The sequence below is a fragment of the Ahaetulla prasina genome, chromosome 6 (assembly GCF_028640845.1).
Source record: "Ahaetulla prasina isolate Xishuangbanna chromosome 6, ASM2864084v1, whole genome shotgun sequence".
Taxonomy (NCBI): domain Eukaryota; kingdom Metazoa; phylum Chordata; class Lepidosauria; order Squamata; family Colubridae; genus Ahaetulla; species Ahaetulla prasina.
The window spans coordinates 31,009,503-31,035,744 of record NC_080544.1 but is presented as its reverse complement, the minus strand read 5'-3'; the positions used below and the strand labels follow the sequence as shown (position 1 = coordinate 31,035,744).

The following is a 26,242-nucleotide window of genomic DNA, read 5'->3' as shown; positions in this document are numbered from 1 at the left end:
CCCTATATTAATAAACTGGGAAAACTCCAAACTGCTCCTGTTGTTCCCATATCAGCTCAGCACAAAATGAAAGTTGATGTGAGATTTACCTTCTATAGGAAGATAATATACAGGCAGTCTTAAACTATATTGCAGCCTGCCCATTAGGGTTGGAAGTCATGGCAAACGTTAAATGAAAACTGCTTCATATAACAACCAAATATCCCTGCTCTTCAAGTACGGGTCATTAAGTGGAGCTCAAGGGTGGGGGCGTGCACATGTGAGCCTGCCACACAGCTGTCTTGCCAGCCAAAAAAAAAAAACAACAATGAGAAAGGAAAATGCTGTGTCCATTCTGCCATTGCCCTTCCTCCTGCCAAGATGCCCCTGTCTTTCTGGGACAAAAAAGGACCCATACGGAAGCTTTGCAGAGCTTTCTGCTCCAATCAACTGGCTGTCAAAGCCTCCCTGGCTCTTTCTGGGCTTTGGGGAAACCAGACTTTGCATGTTAAAGCAGCAGCTTCGAGCCTCTCAAAGCCTTTCTCTGGCTTTAACCTCCTCATGCCCACAGAAAGCCACGTTTCTTCAATAAAGAAATGTCGTATTTTGAGAACTACCAATAAAGAACAAGTGGCTAGCATCAAAATCTGCAGTATCAGAGTATGTCAAATCAATGGCAGAAAAGCAACACTCAATGACAGATTTAATACAATTTTAGAACTGCAGGTAAGCAACTGTTTCGTCATATTTTATAGTTGTCTTATAGTTATCACTAGTAAACTGACTGTAGCTCCTAGTTATTTATACCATCTTATAATGTCACAGGCTTGTGATCAGCACATATAATTGTGAGAAATATCATTTTAATGACCTCACCTGATAGAAAGTATCAGAAGTTTTCACCCATGAATCTTGATTGGCAATTTAAGAAGTAAAACTAAATCACATGTACCAAGTTCATTGGAAAGTTAGTTTAGTTTAACTAAATGGAATTTACTCAGGAAAAAAGTACAGGTAGTCCTCGACTTATGACCACCATTGAGCCCAAAGTTTCTAATACTAAGTGAGACATTTGTTAAGTGAGTTTTGCCCCATTTTACAACTTTTTTGCCACAGTTGTTAAATGAATCCCTGCAGTATTTAAGTTAGTAACACAGTTGTTAAGTGAATCTGGCTTCCCCATTGACAGGAAGGTTTGTCAGAAGGTCACAAAAGGGGATCACATGACACTGCAGCCGTCATAAATATGAGTCAGTTGCCAAACATCTGATTTTTTGATCATGTGAACATAGTACTACAACGGTCATAAGTGTGAAAAATGGACATAAGTCACTTTTTTTCAGTGTTGTTGCAACTTTGAATGGTCACTAAATAAACTGTTGTAAAGTCGAGGACTACCCGTACATAGCAATTTAATGACTGATTTTTGTTTTTTAAAAGTTTATTAATTATCTGTTCCAGTAGATATACTAAAATCAAGGGCAAGCTATAATTAAGTGAACTCTATAAGGCATTTAGAAAAGCCTGTGACTTAAGAAGCAACCGTTATATAAATATTACATATTATGTCATGCCATGTATTGTATTATTATACTACACTATATTTAAATAAATATAGTATTTATATATACTATATGTAAACTGTATAGATAACTGTGTTATCTTGCCATACTAAGATGAGTGCATTCAACCAGGAGAAGCACAACAAATTTCTATCCCTAGTGCTGCTGTGCATCTGCAGTGAACAACCCAAGACTGGCTGAATTCCCAATATACTTTTAGACAACTTTATGATACATTACTAGGATGTTGGGATCACATTCATGATTCACCCTGATTCAATTGTGTAGGGTATTTTCCAGGGCAAACCGAAATGCTAGGGCAAAAGTTACAGAAGAATCAAATTGAACTATGGAATCTCATTTACTGGAAAATATGGAAAAATCAAAGTAAGGAGATGTTATCTACATTGTAATGGTCACTCAAAATGAATTAGGTGAAAGGGAAAGAGGGTAAAGGAAAAAAGCTGAGCAGGAAAAATGGTGAGGGATGAAAAGTCTAAGAAATACATATTCCAAAAATGTAGAAAGTTATTTAAATCAAATTAGTGACCTCTTAATATTCTACTTGAGAAGGTGGAATTATTCCATAGTACTTTATACATATTTCTATTTTTAGTAACTAATATACAAACATTGCATATAATTCCACATAGTAATAACTGCTTAAAATGTTACTTACTGCAAGTGCCGCCACTGAACATTGGAATTGTTTCAAACATCATTTTATGAAACAGCAGTGCTACTGGTCTGTAATCCAGATGATTCTTTAACAGGTAGCTATAATAATATACATAGCGCCTCTGACTGGGAATAGTTACTCCCTTAATAAAAAGAGGGAGAAAAAACATTTATCATATATTGTCACAATTCGTTAGCCGAACTGACTTTCATAAAGTAGATTCTAAAAAAGGAATTAGAATGGTTACATGCAGCCAAATCTATCAATAAAAAGAATATTTGTTGCTCAGGGTTGAACTGTGGGGTCCTTGGTGCTGTCTGGGCTTGGTTGTTTTCTTTGCAGACATTTCATTACCAAACTAGATAACATCATCAGTGGTAAAAGGGTGTTGGGGGGTACTCTCTGTTTATATACTATATTTTTCGGTCTATAAGACACACTTCCCCTCCCAAAAATGGGTGGAAATGTCTGTGTGTCTTATAGAGTGAATGTTGCCAAAGCCCCCACATCCGCCGGCCGTTTTCAGCCTCTGCGCGCCCCGTTTTCGGCCTCTGCGCATTCTGTTTTCATCCTGTTCGAGGCGGCAGTGATCCCTGAAGCCTGGAACAGCTGATCGGCGGTATTCCAGGAGGCTGATCCAACTGCCAATCAGCTGCTCCTGCTAAATCAGGCTGAGATAATGTACTGGATTTCCCCTCCCCCCTTGTTTTCCTTCCCAAAAGCTAGGTGTGTCTTATGGTCCGGAGCGTCTTATGATGCAAAAAATACAGTATTAGCGGTTTATCCTGTCAGTATTGGTGGGACAACCAAGTTCAGACTGCACCAAGCACCTCAAAAATTTATCAATCTCATACATATTTTATGATAGTCTTGAATGGTTAGTATAAGTCTTCTACAATGCATTAAAAAAAAACCCAGATCTATTTTTCCATGAGGATCTACAACATCTGCCTTCAGCATGCACTTTCTATACACCAAATTGCAAATAAAATTTAATCAAACCAAGAGGGTAGTCAATCCACACTGGTTGGACACTTTTACAAGACATGCAAAGGAATAAAGTATACTGAAATATTGTTGTTGCTTCTGTCCAGGTTCACACTCTGCATAGCTAAGGAAGTAGCGCAGAATTGTTTGGGAAAAAATAGTGTGCAAGTGGAACATGATTTGTAATCTAATCTACAAAATCTATTACTGTGATTCTTATCCTAAGCTTGTAGCATGTTATAAAAACCACATTCATCATTTTTGCACCGCAATAAAATACTACAATATTCCCATCACCACCACCATATACTAGTTTTATGTTTGGTTGAGTTTCCAAATCCTTATGTCTGGCCACAACATTGCTAAATGCAATGAGTACATTAAAAATAGTACAAGCATAGTGGGAAGATATGCAGTTCCCTCCTCATAAAATTATATGTGAATCGAATCCTCTTATTACTTATTCATTGTTTAAAGCAAAAGCATGAGTACAAATAATTGCACCCACATCATCACTGAAGTATGGGAGTGACATAACCTTCCTGAAGAAAGAGCCTGCCCACCTTAGGGATTTTAATCTATTTTGTAATCTATTTTGTTTTTCATTCTTCTCTCCCTTTTCTTGTCCTGATAATACGCATATTATACCGATCCTGCTTTTTTTTACTTCCCAATAAAATTATCCCTTTCCTTTAAACTATTTATTTCTACTTATTTTTGCTTTTTTTTTTTAGCTTTTTTTGACATATGGCATTGACAAATATCCATAAACACACTTTTGCATCATCATAAAGAGTGTGATGCGTACCAACATCAATTATAGGGAGGGGAAAATCTCCAAGATCAGTTTCTGACAAACATCAATAAAGTGGAGAATGTGGGAATTGCATAGCATCTTTTTTTCCATGTCTAGAATATTTTGGAATGTAGTTATCTTAAATCCAGGGTTGTGTTTTTTTTAAGTGGATATATAGAAACTCTATTAGAAGAAGAAAAAATCCATTGGGAAAAATCAGACGACAGGCCAATTACTTCCAGAATTTTAATCCGCAATATAGATTAAATAAAATAGTAATTTTTTGATCTAAGGAATGCTATTTTTGTCTCTTGAATACAAATGCTAATAAAAGAAATTTGATCTAAAGGCCAATCATATTCAAAACAGACGGTAAAATTGATAGCTGAAAGGTTTCACTATATTTGATAATCTCTTATTTAGGATTATCCTAATTAAATTGGAGTATAGTGTAAAAATCAGCCACATATATTGGTGTGGGTGAATATTTTAAAAAGGCAAATTCTATGCCTGAGTTCTTATCTACTGGTAAATGCATGGATGGCGAAGTGGTAGGCAAAAAATGTTTTAGTAGAGATGTTTTGCTGTAGGATTATTTGTTAAATTGATATGTTGTCCATTTCACTTGCAAAGTGACTACAAGTAGTCCTTGACTTACAACCATATGTTTAGTGACTATTCAAAACTACAACAACTCTGAAGAAATTGACTTCTGATTGTTTACGACCTTTGCAGCATCTCCATGGTCGTATGATCAAAATTCAGCCACTTGGCAACTGGCTTTTATGATGTCCTGGGGTCGTGTGATCACCTTTTGCAACCTTCTGACAAACAAAACCAGTAGGGAAACCAAATTCCCTTAGCAACTGTGTTAATAGTGTAGGAATTTAGCACCCACCCCCCTCCTAGAAGAATGAAATGTTTTAGAAAATATTTAAAAAGGCAGAATATATTTCCCTGGATGAGAAATGGAGAAACATGTTTTAAAGACAAAGCAGCTTCCTGACTCCCCCCCACCTTTGTCAATGCGCCATTAAAGCCTCAGCTAAGCTCACTCATTTCCCCCCACCTTTGTCAACCATCATCTGCATCATAATAGAACCCATCTAGCAACTGAAACTCACCACATGGCACCTGGGAAGATTACATCAGCCAGCAAGGCTAGCTAAGACCCCCACCCCCTGGGAATCTGACAGCCAATCAGGGTACTCTTCCTGTGCCCCAGAAAGTTCAAAGCTCAGAAAAAGCATAAAACCAGGGAGCACACAGGATCTCAGCCCTTTTCTGTTTAGGAACTCAAGCCATGTGATCCTGGCCACCATTAAACCATCTTTCCAAGCAGTCTCCATGTTTCCAGTGTCTTTGTCCCCACTTGGAACTGAACCCAGATGGATATTTCTTCCAACAATAGCAACTGCAGAGATTCACTTAACAACATGGCAAGAAAGGTTGTAAAATGGGGCAAAACTCACTTAACAACTGTCTTGCTTAGCAACGGAAATTTTGGGGTCAATTGTGGTTATAAGTCAACAACTACCTGTAGTAATTTCACCACTCTTCTCTTCATAGATCTACTGCTTTCTGCTGTGTAAATACAAGTTTTAAAAAAACATCCAGAGATTGCAAGGTAAGTCAATACTCATTCTCTACAATATAAACTTACAATTATGATATTCTGAAAGCAGGTTATGTTCAATTCTATCTGAATTTACATATGGTAAACTCCTTCATTAGCATGAAGTGGTCTAAAAATATATCCTGATTTTTCAAGAAAAGTATGTAACGTCAATAAGTTAATTCCTTCAAAGTCATTTCTGCAAAACCATATCCAAATAGCACAAATCAAAGCAATTTAATTTCACAGATTGTAAAATAACATATTCCATGCAAGGTATTTTCTACCCTATTACGAATCTGCAAGAAATTTGTTTGCTTTTCCAAGACATTTTTTACATGCAGCTCAGCTGTTCCACACTACCTATGTATAACTGCAATTTTGTACAAAAAAAAAATTGGAATCAGAAATCAACTTCAATAGTACTAACTTAAGATAGCCAGTTCTGGAAGTGCATATCCATCCAAACCCTACAATATCCACCTCCTTCTGAAAGCCAAATAATGACAAGACTTTATATGCAAGGCTCAGGATTTTACTCAATGGCTCATCGGGAACATAAGGCTAATGAACAAAAGAATGAGGATACAAAATTTCACACTGAACTGATCAATTGACACCTGCTTAGTACTGGCTAATCTCTTGGATCTCTTCCAACCTCTAAATATTCTCTCAATCTTTCTTCTCATCCCAGTTGAACATGATTGTTATTTCTGGCTTGAACTTCAACTTGGCTATCATCATTCTCTAAGTGTTGTCTTTCTCTAGTTTAGCTCTTGTTCAAACATCAAGTATTGTTTTTCAAAAGACATTCCATCTAACTTTTTGCCCCAAGTGGATTAGCATTCATTAATATTTCCAGAGAACTGAGCATGCATGCAGGAATTGCTTAGACAAGAGGGAATAAAAAAAATGTCATGGTATAGTTGTAAAAATAAAAACAGGCAAGAAATTCATTAGAAATAGGAATCTGGGGATGATTTTCACCTTGCAGAGTATGAAGTGCCTATCTAGTGCTAGCTGAGTGTTCTCTTGTTTGCTAACTTTGAAGGAGCTAGAAAGAAATCTGCTTCACTTCCCTGTTTTTAAGGGGAGCAGATAAAACAAGAACATCTCATGCTGCTTAAGTATAATTATGATCTGCCTTTATGAAACCTACAGAAACAATGGGAGGAGACAATCTCTAGGTCTACAAAAATGTCTAACAGCTAGAATAAAAGGCTGACATGAACAGAACCACTTAAAACCAAATCAAAATTATAAACAGACTTTGCATAAAATGGGTGGATACTGAGAGGTAACAAAAAGAATCAAATGGACAAAAATGGTTTATATTACTAACGCTTAATGACCAATTGTGTTTTGAGATAGACAAGACTATTCTTGTCAGATGGTTGGAATGAAAACAAAATTAAACTGGGTATATCTAATGATTAGTGTTTCTTTCAGTGCTATTTAAATTCTGAAACATCAAATTCACTTTTTATTTTAGGTGAGATTTTGTCTATTTTTTGTCTAATGCAAACATATTATTATAGGTCATCTTTTACAATCTGGCAACCCTAATAGATTTAAGTATATCAAGATCCAATTTCCTAAAAATAATTATAGAAACATTCTCTTTAAAAACGAAAACACTCACTGCTACAAATTTGGAATGCATAATCATCACTTTTCAAGAAAAGATCTCTCCCAAATTTACTCATGTTTAATTAGGAATGCAGTGAGCTTAACTCAAAGTACTAAGAGGTTATTTACAACTATATATCACAGATGAAGTTAAATTTTTATGGAATCATCAGTTACTGAAAGGAAGGCTTCTGTGAAGAATATCAGCTAGAGAATTATACTCCGAGTCTTCACCTTGGCATCTAACAGCCACTAATGTCCAAAATAATACCTTCCTTGGCATATATTGACTCCTTTAATCAGTTTGCCTTCTGGTAAATGGACTTTTACTATTTTGTGGCAATCATTTTATATAATGCCCATAAAATGCTTTCAAAATTCTAAATGCAACCACTGAAAAGGCTAGGAATGCTCGATTACCATCTTCAAATTCTGAAATATATTGCTTTGAGTAAGACAGTATTCTTTACATAATATGAGAAGCATTAAGTAACTCTTGATTATTCACTCCTTGAAGCATGCAAGTTCTTAAAGCTCAGCAAAATACAGCTACTTTGATTGTACTGAATCATTCTCAATACCAAATGGCCATTTTAAGTGTTCTGAGTTCAGAACAAAACATCCAGTGTTTGTTCCAAGATCAGGACACAGCGATGTATTTACTGTATGTCATTTCAAGTGTCCTAGTACTCATCTACGCATTCTTCTAAGCCATGGAAATTTATAAAATGCACTAAAATGTGCCATCTATGCTCCCACTGACTGGAACTAGCTGAGGGCAGGAGAGGAATGTATTAATCAGTTAAACATATATTTAGCTTTTGCTCAACAGCTAAGTTTATTGCTTTTTTAAAATTCTTTGCTATGGAGAGTTTTAGTTCCAGTTATCATGCAGTAATGTGTTGTGTGTGTACAGAGCTTTCTTTGTCAAGGCACATTGCCAAATACAAAAATATGCTACCAGTACTTTTTCTATTCTACTGAACTTTCAGGTGCTAACTACAAATCTCACACTCCTTTGTTTGTCAAGACTGGTAATTAGCTTACTTAAGAAAAGGAATTGCTCATGTCCATTAGGAAAACTTGATTTCTTTTTGTAGTGCAGTTAGCTATTCATGGGTTGGTTTGAAGAAAATATCTTGCTATTGATTCTTTACTGGGCTAGGTTCTGTGGTTACTGCCTGAGCAAGCAACAAGGGTTTTTTGGGGGGGAAGCGAGCACTATGTACGCTACCTTGAGCTCCTACAAAAATAGTTCCTGATGTATCCCACATCAAAATAGGAAAAGCTGGATTGGAATTCAGCAAAATATGCTGACATGATTTTTTTTATGTGGAATTTGGGAGAGTTTTTATATCTATGTTCGGTATTAGAACATTTAATTCACTGAGAGCATATGCACCAAGACAAATTCCTTGTGTGTCCAATCACACTTGGCCAATAAAATTCTATTCTATTCTATTCTATTCTATTCTATTCTATTCTATTCTATTCTATTCTATTCTATTCTATTCTATTCTATAACATTTAAATTCAGGGCAGATGCCTTTTTTTTTTTTATTACTACTAGGGAGAAAGAACAGCCAAGGACTATATTTCAACCATCTCCTGGCATGGCCATGATCAGAATTTCTGGGATATGTTTCTCAAATGCTAGGCTTTATTGGGGGTGGTGCTACTTTTCAAGTGTGTCAAGTCTACACAAAAGCTTACACATGATTTTTTAAATTGTTTCTGCTAAAATAAGGTAGAAAATAACACTATTTGATGATGTAATTGAAGGCAGAAGAGATATGAGCCTCAAGCAGCTGCCTGTTTATGATTAAGGTAATGTATTTGATAAAAGAAAACCCAGAACTATAGTACTGTGTAAAAGTTGTGCAAGTAGCTGTAAATTAAGAATACTTTCAAATATATATATTTTTAATTATTTTTATCGATTTACAAAATGCAAAGCGAGCAAACAGAAGAAAAATCTAAAATCAATATTTAGTGGGACTACCCCTTCGGCTTCAAAACAGTTCTTACATTTGAGCACTTGCACAACGTCAGGAATTTTGTAGGATTAGAGGCAGGTATACGATTAACCAATTATACCAAGTAGGTGTCAATGATCATCGATTTCATATGTAGGTTGAAACATGGTCATTACCTGAAACAGAAATAGCTGCCTAGGAGGCTTAAATCAGAGTGAGGAACAGCCAAACTCTGCTACTAGGGTGAGGTTGTAGAAGGCAGTTTCATGTCACAGGTCCCACACCATGGCAAAACTTGGGCACAGGAACAAAACACAAGGTAGTTATACAGCATCAGCAAGGTCTCTCCCAGGCAAAGATTTCAGAGCAGATTGAGGTTTCAAGATGTGCTGTTCAAGATTTTTGAAGAAACACAAAGAAACAGGCAACGTTGAGGACTGCAGATGCAGGGGTCAGCCAAGGAAACTTAATGCAGCAGATGAAAGACACATCATGCTTACTTCCCTTCAACACTGGAAGATGTCCAGCAGTGCCATCAACACAGAACTGGCAGAAACCAGTGAGACACGGGTACATCCATCTACTGTCCTGAGAAGTCTGGCCAGAAATGGTCTTCATGGAAGAACTACGACCAAAAAGCCATAACTGGAAAGAAGGCTAAGCACCTCAACTATTGCATGAAAACATAGGAATTGTGGTACAGAAAAATGGCAGCAAATGCTCTGGACTGATGAGTCAAAATTTCAAATATTTGGCTGTAGCTCTCCAGTTTGTTTGCTGAAGGGCTGGAAAGTGGTACAATAATGAGTGTCTACAGGGAACAGTGAAGCAAGGTGGAAGTTCCTTGTAAGTTTGGGGCTGCATTTCTGCAAATGGAGTTGGAGATTTGGTCAGGAGTATGATTGGCCCCAAATTTATTCTGCAGCAAGAACTATCTTTAGTGTAAAGAACAAAAAGTCCCAGAAGTGATGGTTTGGTCCCCACAGAGCCCTAATCTCAACATCACAACATCACTGATTCTGTTTTAGATTACATGAAGAGATAGAAGGATTTGAGACAGTCTACATCCACAGATCTGTGGTTAGTTCTCCAAAATGTTTAGAACAAACTACCTGCCAAGTTCCTTCAAAAACTGTTTGCAAGTGTACCTAAAATTGAAGTTGTTTTAAAGGCAAAGGGTGGTCACATCGAATATTGCAGATTTCTCTTCTGTTCATTTACTTTCTATTTTGTTAATTGATCAAATAAACTATTAACACTTTTATTTCTGAAAACTTTAATTTACAGCATAAATTGTATAACTGCCTAAAACTTTTGCACAGTACTGTATGTCTGTTTGGACTTGGATTATTGCTTTTTTATTTTCTCAGAAACTCAATAAACATACCAACTGCTTGTCGAATAAAGTACAGTGACTTCTATACCAGTCCTTACCTTTGTACCCCAGAAAATTTTAACATGGAAATATCTGTTAATATGAGTGAAAAGTTTCTGAAATTGTACAACAAGCAATTGTATTTTAATTGAATAAAGCAAGATATAATTTGATTCTTGGAACCAATCTAAACTGAAAAATAGCAAGAAGTAATGAGTTATTTTGGATGCAGAAAAAGTGAACTCAACATGGAAAAGCATATGGTAGGGGTTCCAGCTTCCAAGTCTGTATAATACAGCTAATAAATACAGAAGCAATATTCGGTCATAAGCAACAGTGTGAAATTGAAGAAAATAATGTGGTTGCTTCAATACAGAAAGCTACAATAGTGAGAGAAAATTTGTGGACACTTTAGAACTATCCAAATATGCAACCCACAGTGCAAACACAGCTTCCTCTAACTCTAGTTAATAGAATCTTATTAGGCAAACACACCCAAAACAGGATACTGCGTTGTGTCTTTGCTGAATATATTAAGACATTTGTTGTCTTTCCTGGGAACAGTATGAAAAGCCCTATGAAAATCAGTTCTCTTACAGGGGTGTAAACTAAGCTAGATGTTCCAATCAATAAGATGACAATTGAGCATGAGTTAGAGAAGCCTCACCTATAATATACTAACACAGGGGTCTGCAAACTTGGCTCTTTTAAGACTTGTGGACTTCAACTCCCAGAGTTCCTCAGCCAGCTTTGGAACTCTGGTTTGGAATTCTGGGAGTTGAACTCTGGAACTCTGGGAGTTGAAGTCCACAAGTCTTAAAAGAGCCAAGTTTGCAGACCCCTGTACTAACACATTAGTTCAATCCACAGTAAAAGAGTTTGTATATAAATGGGAGTTCATATATAAAGCACACCACCATTGTTACTGTTCCTAGGGGTAGTCATCCAACAAAATTTATCATAAGAGCAAAATATAAAATATGATGGTCACAAAGAACCCCAGTATAATGACAGTGGATTTGTAAACTATTTCTGCATCATCTCATGTCAAGTGTTCGTAAGTCTACCACAACGATAGCACTGAATAAAAACGGTATGCATGGGACCCTACCATGGAAAACTACTGCATCCAGGAAATATAATGCTCAAGTTGGTCATAGACCATTTAGATGATCCATCAAACAATGAGAACATTTTGCAGATAGATGAAAGAGGAACTTTGGGACATTTAGGTGAAAAGTTTCTTTGGAAAAAAAACACTGCATTTCAATAAAAGAACTTCACCCAAGATGAAGCAAGGTAGTGGAAGTATCATGGTTTCAAGTTGCTTTACAAATTAGATTCCTAAGATTCACTGTGGGTTGCATATTTGGATAGTTCCTTAGATTCCTCTATCATTCTGGATTGCAGCAAATTCCACAGAAGACTGTCAAATATCTATCCATAAGCTGAACATTAAAATGATCCAAACACTGAATTTAAACTACAACAGAAGAACTGAAGCAAATGAAATTTTACATTTGCAATGACTGAGCACTGACCTTAAACCAATTGAAGTAGTTGCAGCTTGATCTGAACTGAGTTTTACATGCAAAACAATCTAAAAATGTCAATGATTTGAAGTAATTCTATAAAGAGGGTAGGCCAAAATATTTTCAAGCCAGTATGTGGGACTGACCCACAAGTGAGGAAAACTTTCAGTTGAAGCCACTTTTGCTTAAAGAGGTACCACCAGTTTCTAAATCAAAATTTTCACAAGTTCTTTCCAACAACGGCAGTGAATTTTGCCAATGTTGGCATAATATGTTCAATGAAGACAAGATACAGTACATTGTTTTGTGTGTTAAGGAGAAATATATTAATAGAACTTTGATTCATCTCAGATCAGAATTATACTATTGAAGGATTATGAATAGTTCTAAAGAGTTTACAATCATTCTCTCACTGTTCTGACTTTTTACAATTTCTATAAGATTCTCTTTCCCATATACTTTTGAAAGTAAAATTAATAAGAATACTGAGAAATCATCTTTGTAAATCACAAATATGACAAGTTTTTATGCAGATTGGCAATTAATGCATATAACTGAATGAAGTGAAGACAATTAGAAGTGCCAATATTTTAGTATAGCTTGTATAATGTGTGGATGACTTGCATTACATTTTTTGCTTTCAACCACAATGTAGTTCAGACATAAATTCCAGTTGGAATATTCTGGGCTGTTAATTATTAAGATAGCACAATGCCTGCTATGCTGCAAATTTTATGGGCAAACCAAGTTAATGCATTTCCTAAAGGATAAGTGTCATATGCTATCGAGAGATGTTCAGTGAAATGTCTCCTTATCAAAAAATCCTGGCAGAAATCATTGTCACTTGGAAATTTGAAATTTATGGTGAGAAAGCATAAAGGATATCTACAACACTCTTTATTAGCCAAGGAAGATAGAGAAATAAACTGAAATATGTTGACAGTGATATCTCCCTACTAAACACAATGGGATGACATGACAATAAATATCTTTCTCAAGAATCAGAAAGTCAAAATACATGCACTTTTCTTAAAAGAACAGACGTCTTCATTGCCAGCAAGCAAAATCTCTAATAGCATGTTTGTTGAGATGTATGCTTTTCTCTCTGCCATTATAAATTACTGAAAAACTCTTGGACAAACTTTCTAAGGATAAGCTTTATCCCCTCCTCATATTATAATCAACAATTCTCAGACCAAGAAAGGACAACAGGACAGTCAAAACCTGCACAGTAATCCAAAGGAAGGGATATTAGCAACATAGAATAGGGCATCATGTATGGAGATTGAATAAAAAGTAATGCTTCCAAGTTGCTAACAAACGGCAATACTAATGCACTAAGAAGCTCTGATGAGGCCTTGAGCGTGTTCGTTCATTTCACAGGAAATTAGTATAAGAAAATATTGTGCTGCTGTTGTCCATGAAATGGGACCCTACAGTTTAATACTCATCAGCACACTTTAAGCAATGCAGCATGACAGAATTGTTTTTACTGCCAAAGGAATCCCTCCAATTGCAATTTCACTGCCGAATCAGGTTGTTTATAGAGATAGCTGTGTTGGTGTGAGTATTGAGCATCACTGGCTAAATTTTTTTTTAAAAGATAGTAAACTGTGAAAAGTTGTTCCAGGTGATCAAGAACGAAGAGGATAGCCTGTGATAGCCTTCCATGAGTTTCACATGAGAAAGGGTTGGTTCATTAAGGACAGTCAGCAGATGACTCAATGGGAAATTGCTGCCAAATCTTGGCATTTCACAAGAATGTATGGGTCATAGCTATGTTCTTGAATTCTATCAGGTTTGTGCAAAATGAGCTGCCTCTATGCTGATAGCAGAAATCAAAGTATCAAAAGCTGAAATTTGCCAGCAACTGTTGTCATGCTACAAGAATGAGGGCTAGAAATTTCTTCATAGCATTATGACAGGTAAAGAAGCATAGGTTGGCCTGGAGACAAAGCATCAGTCCATGGAATATCATTACAAAACTTCACTTGCAAAAAAATAAAAATAGCAACTGAGAATCAAGACTTCAGCAGGAAAACTTGCCACTATGTGCTTTTGATGCAGATGGTATTATTTGCTTGGATTTCTTTGAACTGGGCACTATTATCACATTCAAAATTTTGAAACAATGACTAGACCACTTTTATGAGCCACCCTAGAGACCTCGCTGGATCTCACTGCCTTTCTTCAATTGCCATATAGTCCAGGCTCAGGTCCATGTGACTTTCACCTTTGGTCAAACTTGAAGAAATCTGTTTGATTCAAGTAAAGAACTGGAAAGGACTGTTGAGACTGGTTGAAGAGATAATGTATTGGGTTCTTTTGTGACAGCTTTAAGAATGTGTCCAAAAGTGGTAGTAATTATGGTGTAAATAGATAGAGGTAACAAAAAAAAAATCTCATTTCAAAGATTATTTTCCTATTTCATTTATTAAAATATCCCTATTTAAACACCGGGACAGCACTTGATAACCGTTGGGGTGGTCCGGTGTGGAAAAAGTACAGCTGGGTGTCATCCGCGTACAGCTGGTACCTCACACGAACCCACTGATGATCTCACCCAGCGGCTTCATGTAGATGTTGAACAGAAGGCGAGAGGATCGATCCTGCGGTACCCCACAAGTGAGGCGCCTCGGGGCCGACCTCTGCCCCCTGTCAACACCGACTGCGACCGGTCGGAGAGATAGGAGGAGAACCACCGATAAGCGGTGCCTCCACTCCCAATCCTCCAACCGGGCGCAGCAGGATACCATGGTCGATGGTATCGAAAGCCGCTGAGAGGTCTAATAGGACCAGGGCAGAGGAACAACCCCTATCCCTGGCCCTCCAGAGATCATCCTGCGACCAAAGCCGTCTCCGTGCTGTAACCGGGCGGAAACCGGACTGGAGCAGGTCTAGATAGACAGTTTCATCCAGGTGTAAGGAAACTGATATGCCACCATACTCTCAACAACCTTCGCCGGCGGGTTGGAGACGAGCGATAATTACCTAAAACAGCGGGTCCAGGAAGGCTTCTTGAGGAGGGCCTCACCACCGCCTCTTTCAAGGCGGCGGAAGACACCCTCCACCAAAGAAGCGCTCGTAATCGCCTGGAGCCAGCCTCGTGTCACCTCCTGCGTGGCCAGCACCAACCAGGAGGGGCACGGGTCCAGTAAACATGTGGTGGCATTCAGCCTCCCCAACAACCTGTCCATGTCCTCGGGAGCAACAGGGTCAAACTCATCCCATAAAATGTCACCAAGACCACCCTCAGCCGTCTCACCCGTATCACCGCAATCTTGGTCCAAACCATCCCGAAGCTGAACGATTTTATCGTATAGATAACCGTTAAACTCCTCAGCACGTCCCTGCAGCGGGTCATCCCGCTCCCCTGGTGTGGGAGGCGGGTCACCCAAACAGGGCGGCTGGGCGGTTATCTGCCGATGCAATGAGGTCCCTATTTAAACTAAACTTAAGGAAATACCAGTATTTTCATTCAACTCGTGTATAGCTTAACCTTTCACTGAGAAAATCTCTGGATATGAATATAAGGGACAGATATATTTAACTGAATCTAACTGATAACTCAGGTTATCAGTTAACTTTCTTTAAAGCCATGAAATATAATTTTAAGAAAGTTACACCTGGATGGACTGCATACTTGGATGGGTTGCAAGTGACTGTTTCAGAAAAATGTCTATAGCATCTACAGAAAGTTAGAAAATCACTATATTAATAAGAATACTGAGAAATCATCTTTGTAAATCACAAATATGACAAGTTTTTATGCAGATTGGCAATTAATGCATATAACTGAATGAAGTGAAGACAATTAGAAGTGCCAATATTTTAGTATAGCTTGTATAATGTGGATGACTTGCATTACATTTTTGCTTTCAACCACAATGTAGTTCAGACATAAATTCCAGTTGGAATATTCTGGGCTATTAATTATTAAGATAGCACAATGCCTGCTATGCTGCAAATTTTATGGGCAAACCAAGTTAATGCATTTCCTAAAGGATAAGTGTCATATGCTATCGAGAGATGTTCAGTGAAATGTCTCCTTATCAAAAAATCCTGGCAGAAATCATTGTCACTTGGAAATTTGAAATTTATGGTGAGAAAGCATAAAGGATATCTACAACACTCTTTATTAGCCAAGGAAGATAGAAATAAACTGAAATATGTTGACAGTGATATCTCCCTACTAAACACAATGGGATGACATGACAATAAATATCTTTCTCAAGAATCAGAAAGTCAAAATACATGCACTTTTCTTAAAAGAACAGACGTCTTCATTGCCAGCAAGCAAAATCTCTAATAGCATGTTTGTTGAGATGTATGCTTTTCTCTCTGCCATTATAAATTACTGAAAAACTCTTGGACAAACTTTCTAAGGATAAGCTTTATCCCCTCCTCATATTATAATCAACAATTCTCAGACCAAGAAAGGACAACAGGACAGTCAAAACCTGCACAGTAATCCAAAGGAAGGGATATTAGCAACATAGAATAGGGCATCATGTATGGAGATTGAATAAAAAGTAATGCTTCCAAGTTGCTAACAAACGGCAATACTAATGCACTAAGAAGCTCTGATGAGGCCTTGAGCGTGTTCGTTCATTTCACAGGAAATTGGTATAAGAAAATATTGTGCTGCTGTTGTCCATGAAATGGGACCCTACAGTTTAATACTCATCAGCACACTTTAAGCAATGCAGCATGACAGAATTGTTTTTACTGCCAAAGGAATCCCTCCAATTGCAATTTCACTGCCGAATCAGGTTGTTTATAGAGATAGCTGTGTTGGTGTGAGTATTGAGCATCACTGGCTAAATTTTTTTTTAAAGATAGTAAACTGTGAAAAGTTGTTCCAGGTGATCAAGAACGAAGAGGATAGCCTGTGATAGCCTTCCATGAGTTTCACATGAGAAAGGGTTGGTTCATTAAGGACAGTCAGCAGATGACTCAATGGGAAATTGCTGCCAAATCTTGGCATTTCACAAGAATGTATGGGTCATAGCTATGTTCTTGAATTCTATCAGGTTTGTGCAAAATGAGCTGCCTCTATGCTGATAGCAGAAATCAAAGTATCAAAAGCTGAAATTTGCCAGCAACTGTTGTCATGCTACAAGAATGAGGGCTAGAAATTTCTTCATAGCATTATGACAGGTAAAGAAGCATAGGTTGGCCTGGAGACAAAGCATCAGTCCATGGAATATCATTACAAAACTTCACTTGCAAAAAAATAAAAATAGCAACTGAGAATCAAGACTTCAGCAGGAAAACTTGCCACTATGTGCTTTTGATGCAGATGGTATTATTTGCTTGGATTTCTTTGAACTGGGCACTATTATCACATTCAAAATTTTGAAACAATGACTAGACCACTTTTATGAGCCACCCTAGAGACCTGCGAAGCTGGATCTCACTGCCTTTCTTCAATTGCCATATAGTCCAGGCTCAGGTCCATGTGACTTTCACCTTTGGTCAAACTTGAAGAAATCTGTTTGATTCAAGTAAAGAACTGGAAAGGACTGTTGAGACTGGTTGAAGAGATAATGTATTGGGTTCTTTTGTGACAGCTTTAAGAATGTGTCCAAAAGTGGTAGTAATTATGGTGTAAATAGATAGAGGTAACAAAAAAAAAATCTCATTTCAAAGATTATTTTCCTGTTTCATTTATTAAAATATCCCTATTTAAACTAAACTTAAGGAAATACCAGTATTTTCATTCAACTCGTGTATAGCTTAACCTTTCACTGAGAAAATCTCTAGGCGCCTTCTCCGAAGACTCAGGGCGGTTTTCACTATGTTAGCAATAGTCTTCATCCTATTTGTATATTTATATACAAAGTCAACTTATTGCCCCCAACAATCTGGGTCCTCATTTTACCTACCTTATAAAGGATGGAAGGCTGAGTCAACCTTGGGCCTGGTGGGACTAGAACCTGCAGTAATTGCAAGCAGTAATTGCAAGCAGCTGCTGTTGTCCATGAAATGGGACCCTACAGTTTAATACTCATCAGCACACTTTAAGCAATGCAGCATGACAGAATTGTTTTTACTGCCAAAGGAATCCCTCCAATTGCAATTTCACTGCCGAATCAGGTTGTTTATAGAGATAGCTGTGTTGGTGTGAGTATTGAGCATCACTGGCTAAATTTTTTTTTAAAGATAGTAAACTGTGAAAAGTTGTTCCAGGTGATCAAGAACGAAGAGGATAGCCTGTGATAGCCTTCCATGAGTTTCACATGAGAAAGGGTTGGTTCATTAAGGACAGTCAGCAGATGACTCAATGGGAAATTGCTGCCAAATCTTGGCATTTCACAAGAATGTATGGGTCATAGCTATGTTCTTGAATTCTATCAGGTTTGTGCAAAATGAGCTGCCTCTATGCTGATAGCAGAAATCAAAGTATCAAAAGCTGAAATTTGCCAGCAACTGTTGTCATGCTACAAGAATGAGGGCTAGAAATTTCTTCATAGCATTATGACAGGTAAAGAAGAATAGGTTGGCCTGGAGACAAAGCATCAGTCCATGGAATATCATTACAAAACTTCACTTGCAAAAAAATAAAAATAGCAACTGAGAATCAAGACTTCAGCAGGAAAACTTGCCACTATGTGCTTTTGATGCAGATGGTATTATTTGCTTGGATTTCTTTGAACTGGGCACTATTATCACATTCAAAATTTTGAAACAATGACTAGACCACTTTTATGAGCCACCCTAGAGACCTGCGAAGCTGGATCTCACTGCCTTTCTTCAACTGCCATATAGTCCAGGCTCAGGTCCATGTGACTTTCACCTTTGGTCAAACTTGAAGAAATCTGTTTGATTCAAGTAAAGAACTGGAAAGGACTGTTGAGACTGGTTGAAGAGATAATGTATTGGGTTCTTTTGTGACAGCTTTAAGAATGTGTCCAAAAGTGGTAGTAATTATGGTGTAAATAGATAGAGGTAACAAAAAAAATCTCATTTCAAAGATTGTTTTCCTGTTTCATTTATTAAAATATCCCTATTTAAACTAAACTTAAGGAAATACCAGTATTTTCATTCAACTCGTGTATAGCTTAACCTTTCACTGAGAAAATCTCTGGATATGAATATAAGGGACAGATATATTTAACTGAATCTAACTGATAACTCAGGTTATCAGTTAACTTTCTTTAAAGCCATGAAATATAATTTTAAGAAAGTTACACCTGGATGGACTGCATACTTGGATGGGTTGCAAGTGACTGTTTCAGAAAAATGTCTATAGCATCTACAGAAAGTTAGAAAATCACTATATTAATAAGAACACTCATAATCATATTACATTTTTATTTTTTATATTCATGTTCTTGATCAGTAATTTGATTTTCCCTAATTATAAATAAAATCGACATAGACTATCATATCATGACATTAAAGTAACAAATACAAAATAAATATCTGGGATTACTTCAAAATAAATTACACACTCTGCTCTGACGTCTCATTGGTAAGGTCCAATTTTGACTGTTTTTTGTAAATACAAAATAAATATCTGGGATTACTTCAAAATAAATTACATCTGCTCTGACGTCTCATTGGTAAGGTCCAATTTTGACTGTTTTTGTAAATACAAAATAAATATCTGGGATTACTTCAAAATAAATTACACACTCTGCTCTGACGTCTCATTGGTAAGGTCCAATTTTGACTGTTTTTTGTAAATACAAAAATGTTTCACCTTGGTGGTGAGTTTCTATAGCAAAGGGGCTGTTCCTGAAAAGGCCTGTTTCTTGGCTCCCTTTCCTTGACTTCTCATAGTAGACGAATTCTTAACCTGATCTCTTGGTCTGCATGGAATGAATTAGACAATTCCAGTGGTACGAGGACACAGGGGCTTTATAGGTAATAATCAGCATTTAGAATTGGCCCCAAAAATATATGGTAATAAAGGATGCTCCCACAAAATTGATGGTATTCTGGTGTGCCAGTATTTTCATTCAACTCGTGTATAGCTTAACCTTTCACTGAGAAAATCTCTGGATATGAATATAAGGGACAGATATATTTAACTGAATCTAACTGATAACTCAGGTTATCAGTTAACTTTCTTTAAAGCCATGAAATATAATTTTAAGAAAGTTACACCTGGATGGACTGCATACTTGGATGGGTTGCAAGTGACTGTTTCAGAAAAATGTCTATAGCATCTACAGAAAGTTAGAAAATCACTATATTAATAAGAACACTCATAATCATATTACATTTTTATTTTTTATTTTTTTTATTTTCATTTATATCCCGCCCTTCTCCGAAGACTCAGGGCGGTTTTCACTATGTTAGCAATAGTCTTCATCCTATTTGTATATTTATATACAAAGTCAACTTATTGCCCCCAACAATCTGGGTCCTCATTTTACCTACCTTATAAAGGATGGAAGGCCGAGTCAACCTTGGGCCTGGTGGGACTAGAACCTGCAGTAATTGCAAGCAGCTGCTGTTAATAACAGACTGCATTAGCAGTCTGAGCCACAGAGGCTTTTTATTTTATTTTATTTTTTATATTCATGTTCTTGATCAGTAATTTGATTTTCCCTAATTATAAATAAAATCGACATAGACTATCACATCATGACATTAAAGTAACAAATACAAAATAAATATCTGGGATTACTTCAAAATAAATTACATCTGCTCTGACGTCTCATTGGTAAGGTCCAATTTTGACTGTTTTTTGTAAATACAGCAGGAAAGAGGCATGTTTCACCTTGGTGGTGAGTTTCTATAGCAAAGGGGCTGTCCCTGAAAAGGCCTGTTTCTTGGCTCCCTTTCCTTGACTTCTCATGGTAGACGAATTCTTAACCTGATCTTTTGGTCTGCATGGAATGGATTAGACAATTCCAGTGGTACGAGGTCACAGGGGCTTTATAGGTAATAATCAGCATTTAGAATTGGCCCCAAAAATATATGATAATAAAGGATGCTCCCACAAAATTGATGGTATTCTGGTGTGCCAGTATTAGCTTCACCATAAGCAAAGGAAGTGAATTCTGGACCAGAGCAAGTTTCAAACTCCCTTCAAGGGCAGCTCCCATCTGTAAACCAAATTGCAATTATCTACAAGATAACAAGGATAAAAATTACCATTATCAGAGTCTTCAGTTCTAGAAACTGCATCATGGTCAGCAACTGAAGCTCAGTAAAAGTCCTGCTGTTTATAGTGTCCACTTGCTACATCAATAGGAGCTGTGAGTCCAGGACTCTCAAGTTGTTCCTTTTTTTCTTTTAAAAGTAATGACATTCCATTCAGAGCTAAAAATAATGGAGTTCTGGAACATAAATGCTTCTGAATACTTCTGAATAAACAGTATCTCATATCGCACTTCTCAGTCATCAAATCAAGACTTCTATCATATTGCCAAGGCAAGACGGAATTGGTATACAAAGTTGGGCATAATATTGGTAATTACCTAAACTGAACCAACATAACTTTCCTAAATGATTCATATATTTTTGAAACAACTTGAGCACTAAGGCATTCCCACATTGATTGGCCCAGCGTCTCCACCGACCTGACTGAAATAGGAAGGGGGAATATTCACTTAATACCCAGACTATTTACAAGCTAGAATTATATCCAGACATCCGTTAGTGTAAAGTTGAGAGATCATCAGGAAAGATCATTCTTCTGATGCCAGTCTGAAAGCTGCTACAATCCACACCCATTCTTATTTTGTATCTACACTCCCTCTTCCAAACTTATGGTAGCCAAAATATCACTTCTGTCTCTCCTTTTCTGTACTGTAATCACTTTCTATTTCTTCATCTATACCAATTCCTGAGTCCACAGTGATAACCACCAAAGGACAAAACTGTTGCACTCATTGTCATAACCACTGGTCAACAATTTAACAATCCTGTTTTCAGTATCTTTGCTAAATCCAGCACCATCCAGACCTCTTCCCCAATGCTTTATCTAATGTTCCACAACTTCAGCTTTCTACTGTTGCTGTCTTCACAACCAATGATTCCCATTCCTTGACTCAAACTCTGCTTTTCCAAGTTTCTATTGTTAGGTCTTTCCAGTTTGTCTCAATATCATGATCATTCCTTTGTGAGAATTCTCCAACCTCCATAGTCGCCAATATGATTTTTTGCTCAATACTCAATTTCAGTGTAAGTGACTCCTATATCCAATGTCACACAACTGCTTCCCTAAACCACAGGCAATCCAGAGATTGCCAAAAGGCGTCTAAGTAACAAAAACGGCAAATCACCACCAAAACAGGAAAGGGACATTATTTTTTAAAAAAACATTCCAGACCACCATGACAAAAAATGGGAAACAAAAAAGTTACTCTTTTGCTCTGTCAAGCAAATCTGTGGGGTCAACAGCATGGAATCTATAGTTACTATTATACCAATTATGCTATACAAACAGGCATCCATCAGACAGTTTTATTTGCTAGTGAATGAAATGGCACTTTCATTTACATATGGGGAAGTTGATTTCTTGCCAGAAATTGACTGGAGAAGAAATAGAAGCCATCTATTGCAATTATCCTAGGCAGAGAGTGAACTTCTGTCTTGTCAAATTCCAGCAAAATATATTCTCCCGTCTCCCACAGCAGGGCAACTGATTTTATCTCCAATGATATGCATTGAAAAAAACCTTTACAATTGTACATTTTATTTTAAAAATGAATAGCTGCATTCATTTTTCAAACAACCAAACCACAGACTGGTAAGGCATTAAGTTGCAGGACTTAACAGTACAACTAACCATGGCCCCTCTAAATGACAATAGTAGCTGGAGAATATTCAGCACAAACTACCACATATCTAGTTGTGTTCATCTTGCGTTTAGTTATTTTAGAACTTTCTGAGTCAGGTTTCTTTAAGTGTTTTAAGTTCTGAATGCATCTTTTAAGCCTTAGGTAACTTTATGATTTGCCCTGTATACTATATAAGCATCATTTCTTGAAAAGAGAAAGGCTACTACTCTGGGATAATTCTGAAGTAGTTTCAGAACGATCATGTAATGCAACAAAGTGCAAATGTTGAGAACCACATGTTACTCTGTCTTTGAGAGCTATGTTGGGTATGGCTGGTATTATCACAGGAGACAGTCAAAATATTTGAATGGGGAAAATTAAGAGATTAAGGGCAACTATGCTTCTTCTATTAGGCCTAGATTCTTCTCATAGTCACTCATGCCTTTAATCACCTAATGTTCGGACTATATACAGTACAGAGCTGCCCTTGAACAGTTAGTCCTCAACTTACAATCACAAGTGGGACTGGATTTTCCATTACAAAACAATACAGTCATAAAACCAGACATCACATGGCTGCATTGCTTAACATTAGAAATCCTGACATTCCTGGTTGTTATCGCAAACCAAGAATTGCAAGATGTGAAGCAAGTACACAACCCAAGCCAAGCAATTCTGGCTTGGTTCTTCTCAGCCCCTAGCCTCAGTAAGGGACTGCCTCCAACTCTCTTCACCCTATCTCCATCTCTGCCCTCTTGGTCGCTCTGCACCTTGCTTTGAGGGGCAACAGGCAGTCCCCGAAATATGCAATGGGCTATCCCACTCACGCTTATCACCCTGTACTCCCAAGGTTCCTGCCATGCCAATGGCAGAGCAGAGTGTTTGAATCTGAAACCAGAGCAACCAATTTAAACCAGGGCTGAAATTTAGTTACCTTCACTACCGGTTTGGAAATGTGAGCGTGCACGCCTCCTCCACAAGAACGGAAGGCTCTGTGTATGCACAGAGGGTCAAAAAATGGAATGTGATGGGTGGGTGGAGCCTCCCGCCATCGGCGCTACCGTTTCGCCCGAGCCAGATAGAACCAGCTGAATTTCAGCACTGGTTTAAACACTCAATTCTCTAACTCTCTCTCTCTCATACAACTGATAAATAAAAATGCATAAAAATTACCATTAAAATTAAATTAAGATTTTAAAAATTTAAATTATAGAATGATGACAATTAAACATCAAAAGCAGAAAAAAAATCCTATGATGACCATTTAACATTGGAGTATTACAGGAATACTCAAGGGACTAGCCAACCTCAGCTGCACAGTCCTCTGTGCCCCCTACACAAGGACTCTTTGAGGAAGGTCATGAGCAAGATGTTCCACAAAGGGCAGCCATAGAGAAGGCTCTCTTCCTAGACCCAACATACCACATCACTAAGCTTAGAAATATTAGTCATCCCGAAGTGCCTTCTATGTAACCTTTATAGAGTTGTCGGTAATCTTTGATTTCATTTCATAACTGTATTGTCAGGTGAAAATATACTTCTTTCTGAAGACGTATGTAAAATTTAACTCTGCTATAATCTCCTTCATCCAACGAATATAATTTATAAAATAGGAAAATGCAATTTGCAACACTGACTAAGAGTACTATGTCAATTGTACATATTTTGAAAAAGCAGTTTGGAAATGATGGTTACAAACTTTTTAATTTTAAAATTTAAATTTTCAGTTTCAACCCTAAAAGTTGAATTTTTCAGCTTTTAATCCATTAAAATTCTTTTGCTTTAGTAAAAAAAAAATGTTCAATTAAACTAACCCACAGATTTTTTGAAGTCATGCACTTTCTAAAGCATTTGGAAAGCAGATGCTTGTCCTCATTATTATGAAGTAATGTATCTTCTAAAATATTTGCATGGTTCGTCTAAAACTGGTAGCCTTTTTCAAAATTTTATTTAACTTACATGCAGGGTTAAATAGATCAATTAACTGAAATACATATAAAGAATCTAAGCAAATGATGCTTTATTAACATATAAGCAGGAAGCAGACACATTAATACGGCTTCCTTCCCAAATGAAACATAGCTGTGCTCTTAACAGCTGCATCAGTAAGATAGTCCGATGTGAGGCTTTCATTATGTGTATTTCCTCTTTTAATAAACATATTTCTGACATGGATCAAAGGGAACTATGTAATTTTCTTAACAAGGTAAGGGTCCCATAGATTGACTTTGCATTCTAATGACCATGCTGATATTATAATAATCTTTTCTTGGCAATAAATCAACTCATTTGCTATTGCCTTCTTCCAGGATGTTTCTTTCACACACACCCCATTTCCCAGCCTACTCTGTGGGCTTGGGATTTTCTGGCAGTTTCCCATCTAAGTCTAAAACAGATCTGATTTGTTGAACTGTTTTAGATCAGCTAAATTCAGCAAAGTGCCTGTAGTTATTGTAGATGTAGTAAAAAAAATTAATGAGACTATACTTATATGAAACTAGACTGTGGAAACAGGAAATAAATCTATTTCTCAAATATTACAGTAATCAGATATTTCTAAAAGAATATTCACTAAATGACTGAATGCTTATTATAACCAGATTTCAAATCCAAAAAAGTGGAGCGTACACTATGGAGAATCTCAAATCCTAAATGAATTTTACTTTTGCATTGCAAAGAAACACAAATACATTTTTATGCCTAAAGGCAGATGTTTCTGATCATGTAAGTGAAAGGAAATTAAGTAACATTGAAATATTATTACTTGTACGTTCACCGTCCATAATATGGTAAGGACAAAAAAAACCCCCATGAAATCTAAGAATCAAGACTCAGCAAAGAAAAGAACATTGACACAGAAAAAGCAAGTTTCTTACCTTTTTATCTCTGGTCCTTACTTCCCCATAAAAATCTAGAGCTTCTTGTGCTTTCTGAAACCTTCCTCGATGTAACAAATAAGCACAAATCATTACACCAGTTCGTCCCTTTCCAGCTTTACAGTGGATTGCTGCAACATGATTGCCATCTTCACTAAGCCATCGATCAAGATCTTCACAAAAAGGTTTTATGAGCTCTAGCTGTGGTGGGTTGTGGTCTTCAAAAGGGTACTGTGCAACTAAAAACCAAAAAATTGTATTATTAAATTGAACACTAATTTTTAAAGATATTTGTAGTATTCCTTGGTAAAAAAAGTCTGTTGCATAATTTCTTGAATAAAAAAATTTGGATGTTTCTAAGTCTAACTCTATTATAGATTGCCATGTACAGGTTATTTTAATAACACTGGCTTCACAACTCAAAATCTTCATTACTCCCCATTTCCTCCAGAAAACGCCAATGAAAAAAATCTATAAATCCTGAAAACTGTCTG

The 26,242-nt window shown here is 36.9% G+C and overlaps 1 protein-coding gene across 2 annotated transcripts in view; it reads right to left on the bottom strand.

Moving 5' to 3' along the window:
• The window catches only part of PTEN (phosphatase and tensin homolog), a 64,305-nt gene that overhangs the window by 13,854 nt on the left and 24,209 nt on the right, over positions 1–26,242 (bottom strand). For both annotated transcript variants that reach the window (XM_058187619.1, XM_058187620.1), the window contains exons 5-6: positions 25,749–25,987; positions 2,221–2,362 (exon numbers count right to left, since the gene is read on the bottom strand). In XM_058187619.1, the coding sequence (XP_058043602.1) occupies positions 2,221–2,362; positions 25,749–25,987 (381 nt within the window). The remainder of the gene's footprint in view (positions 1–2,220; positions 2,363–25,748; positions 25,988–26,242) is intronic.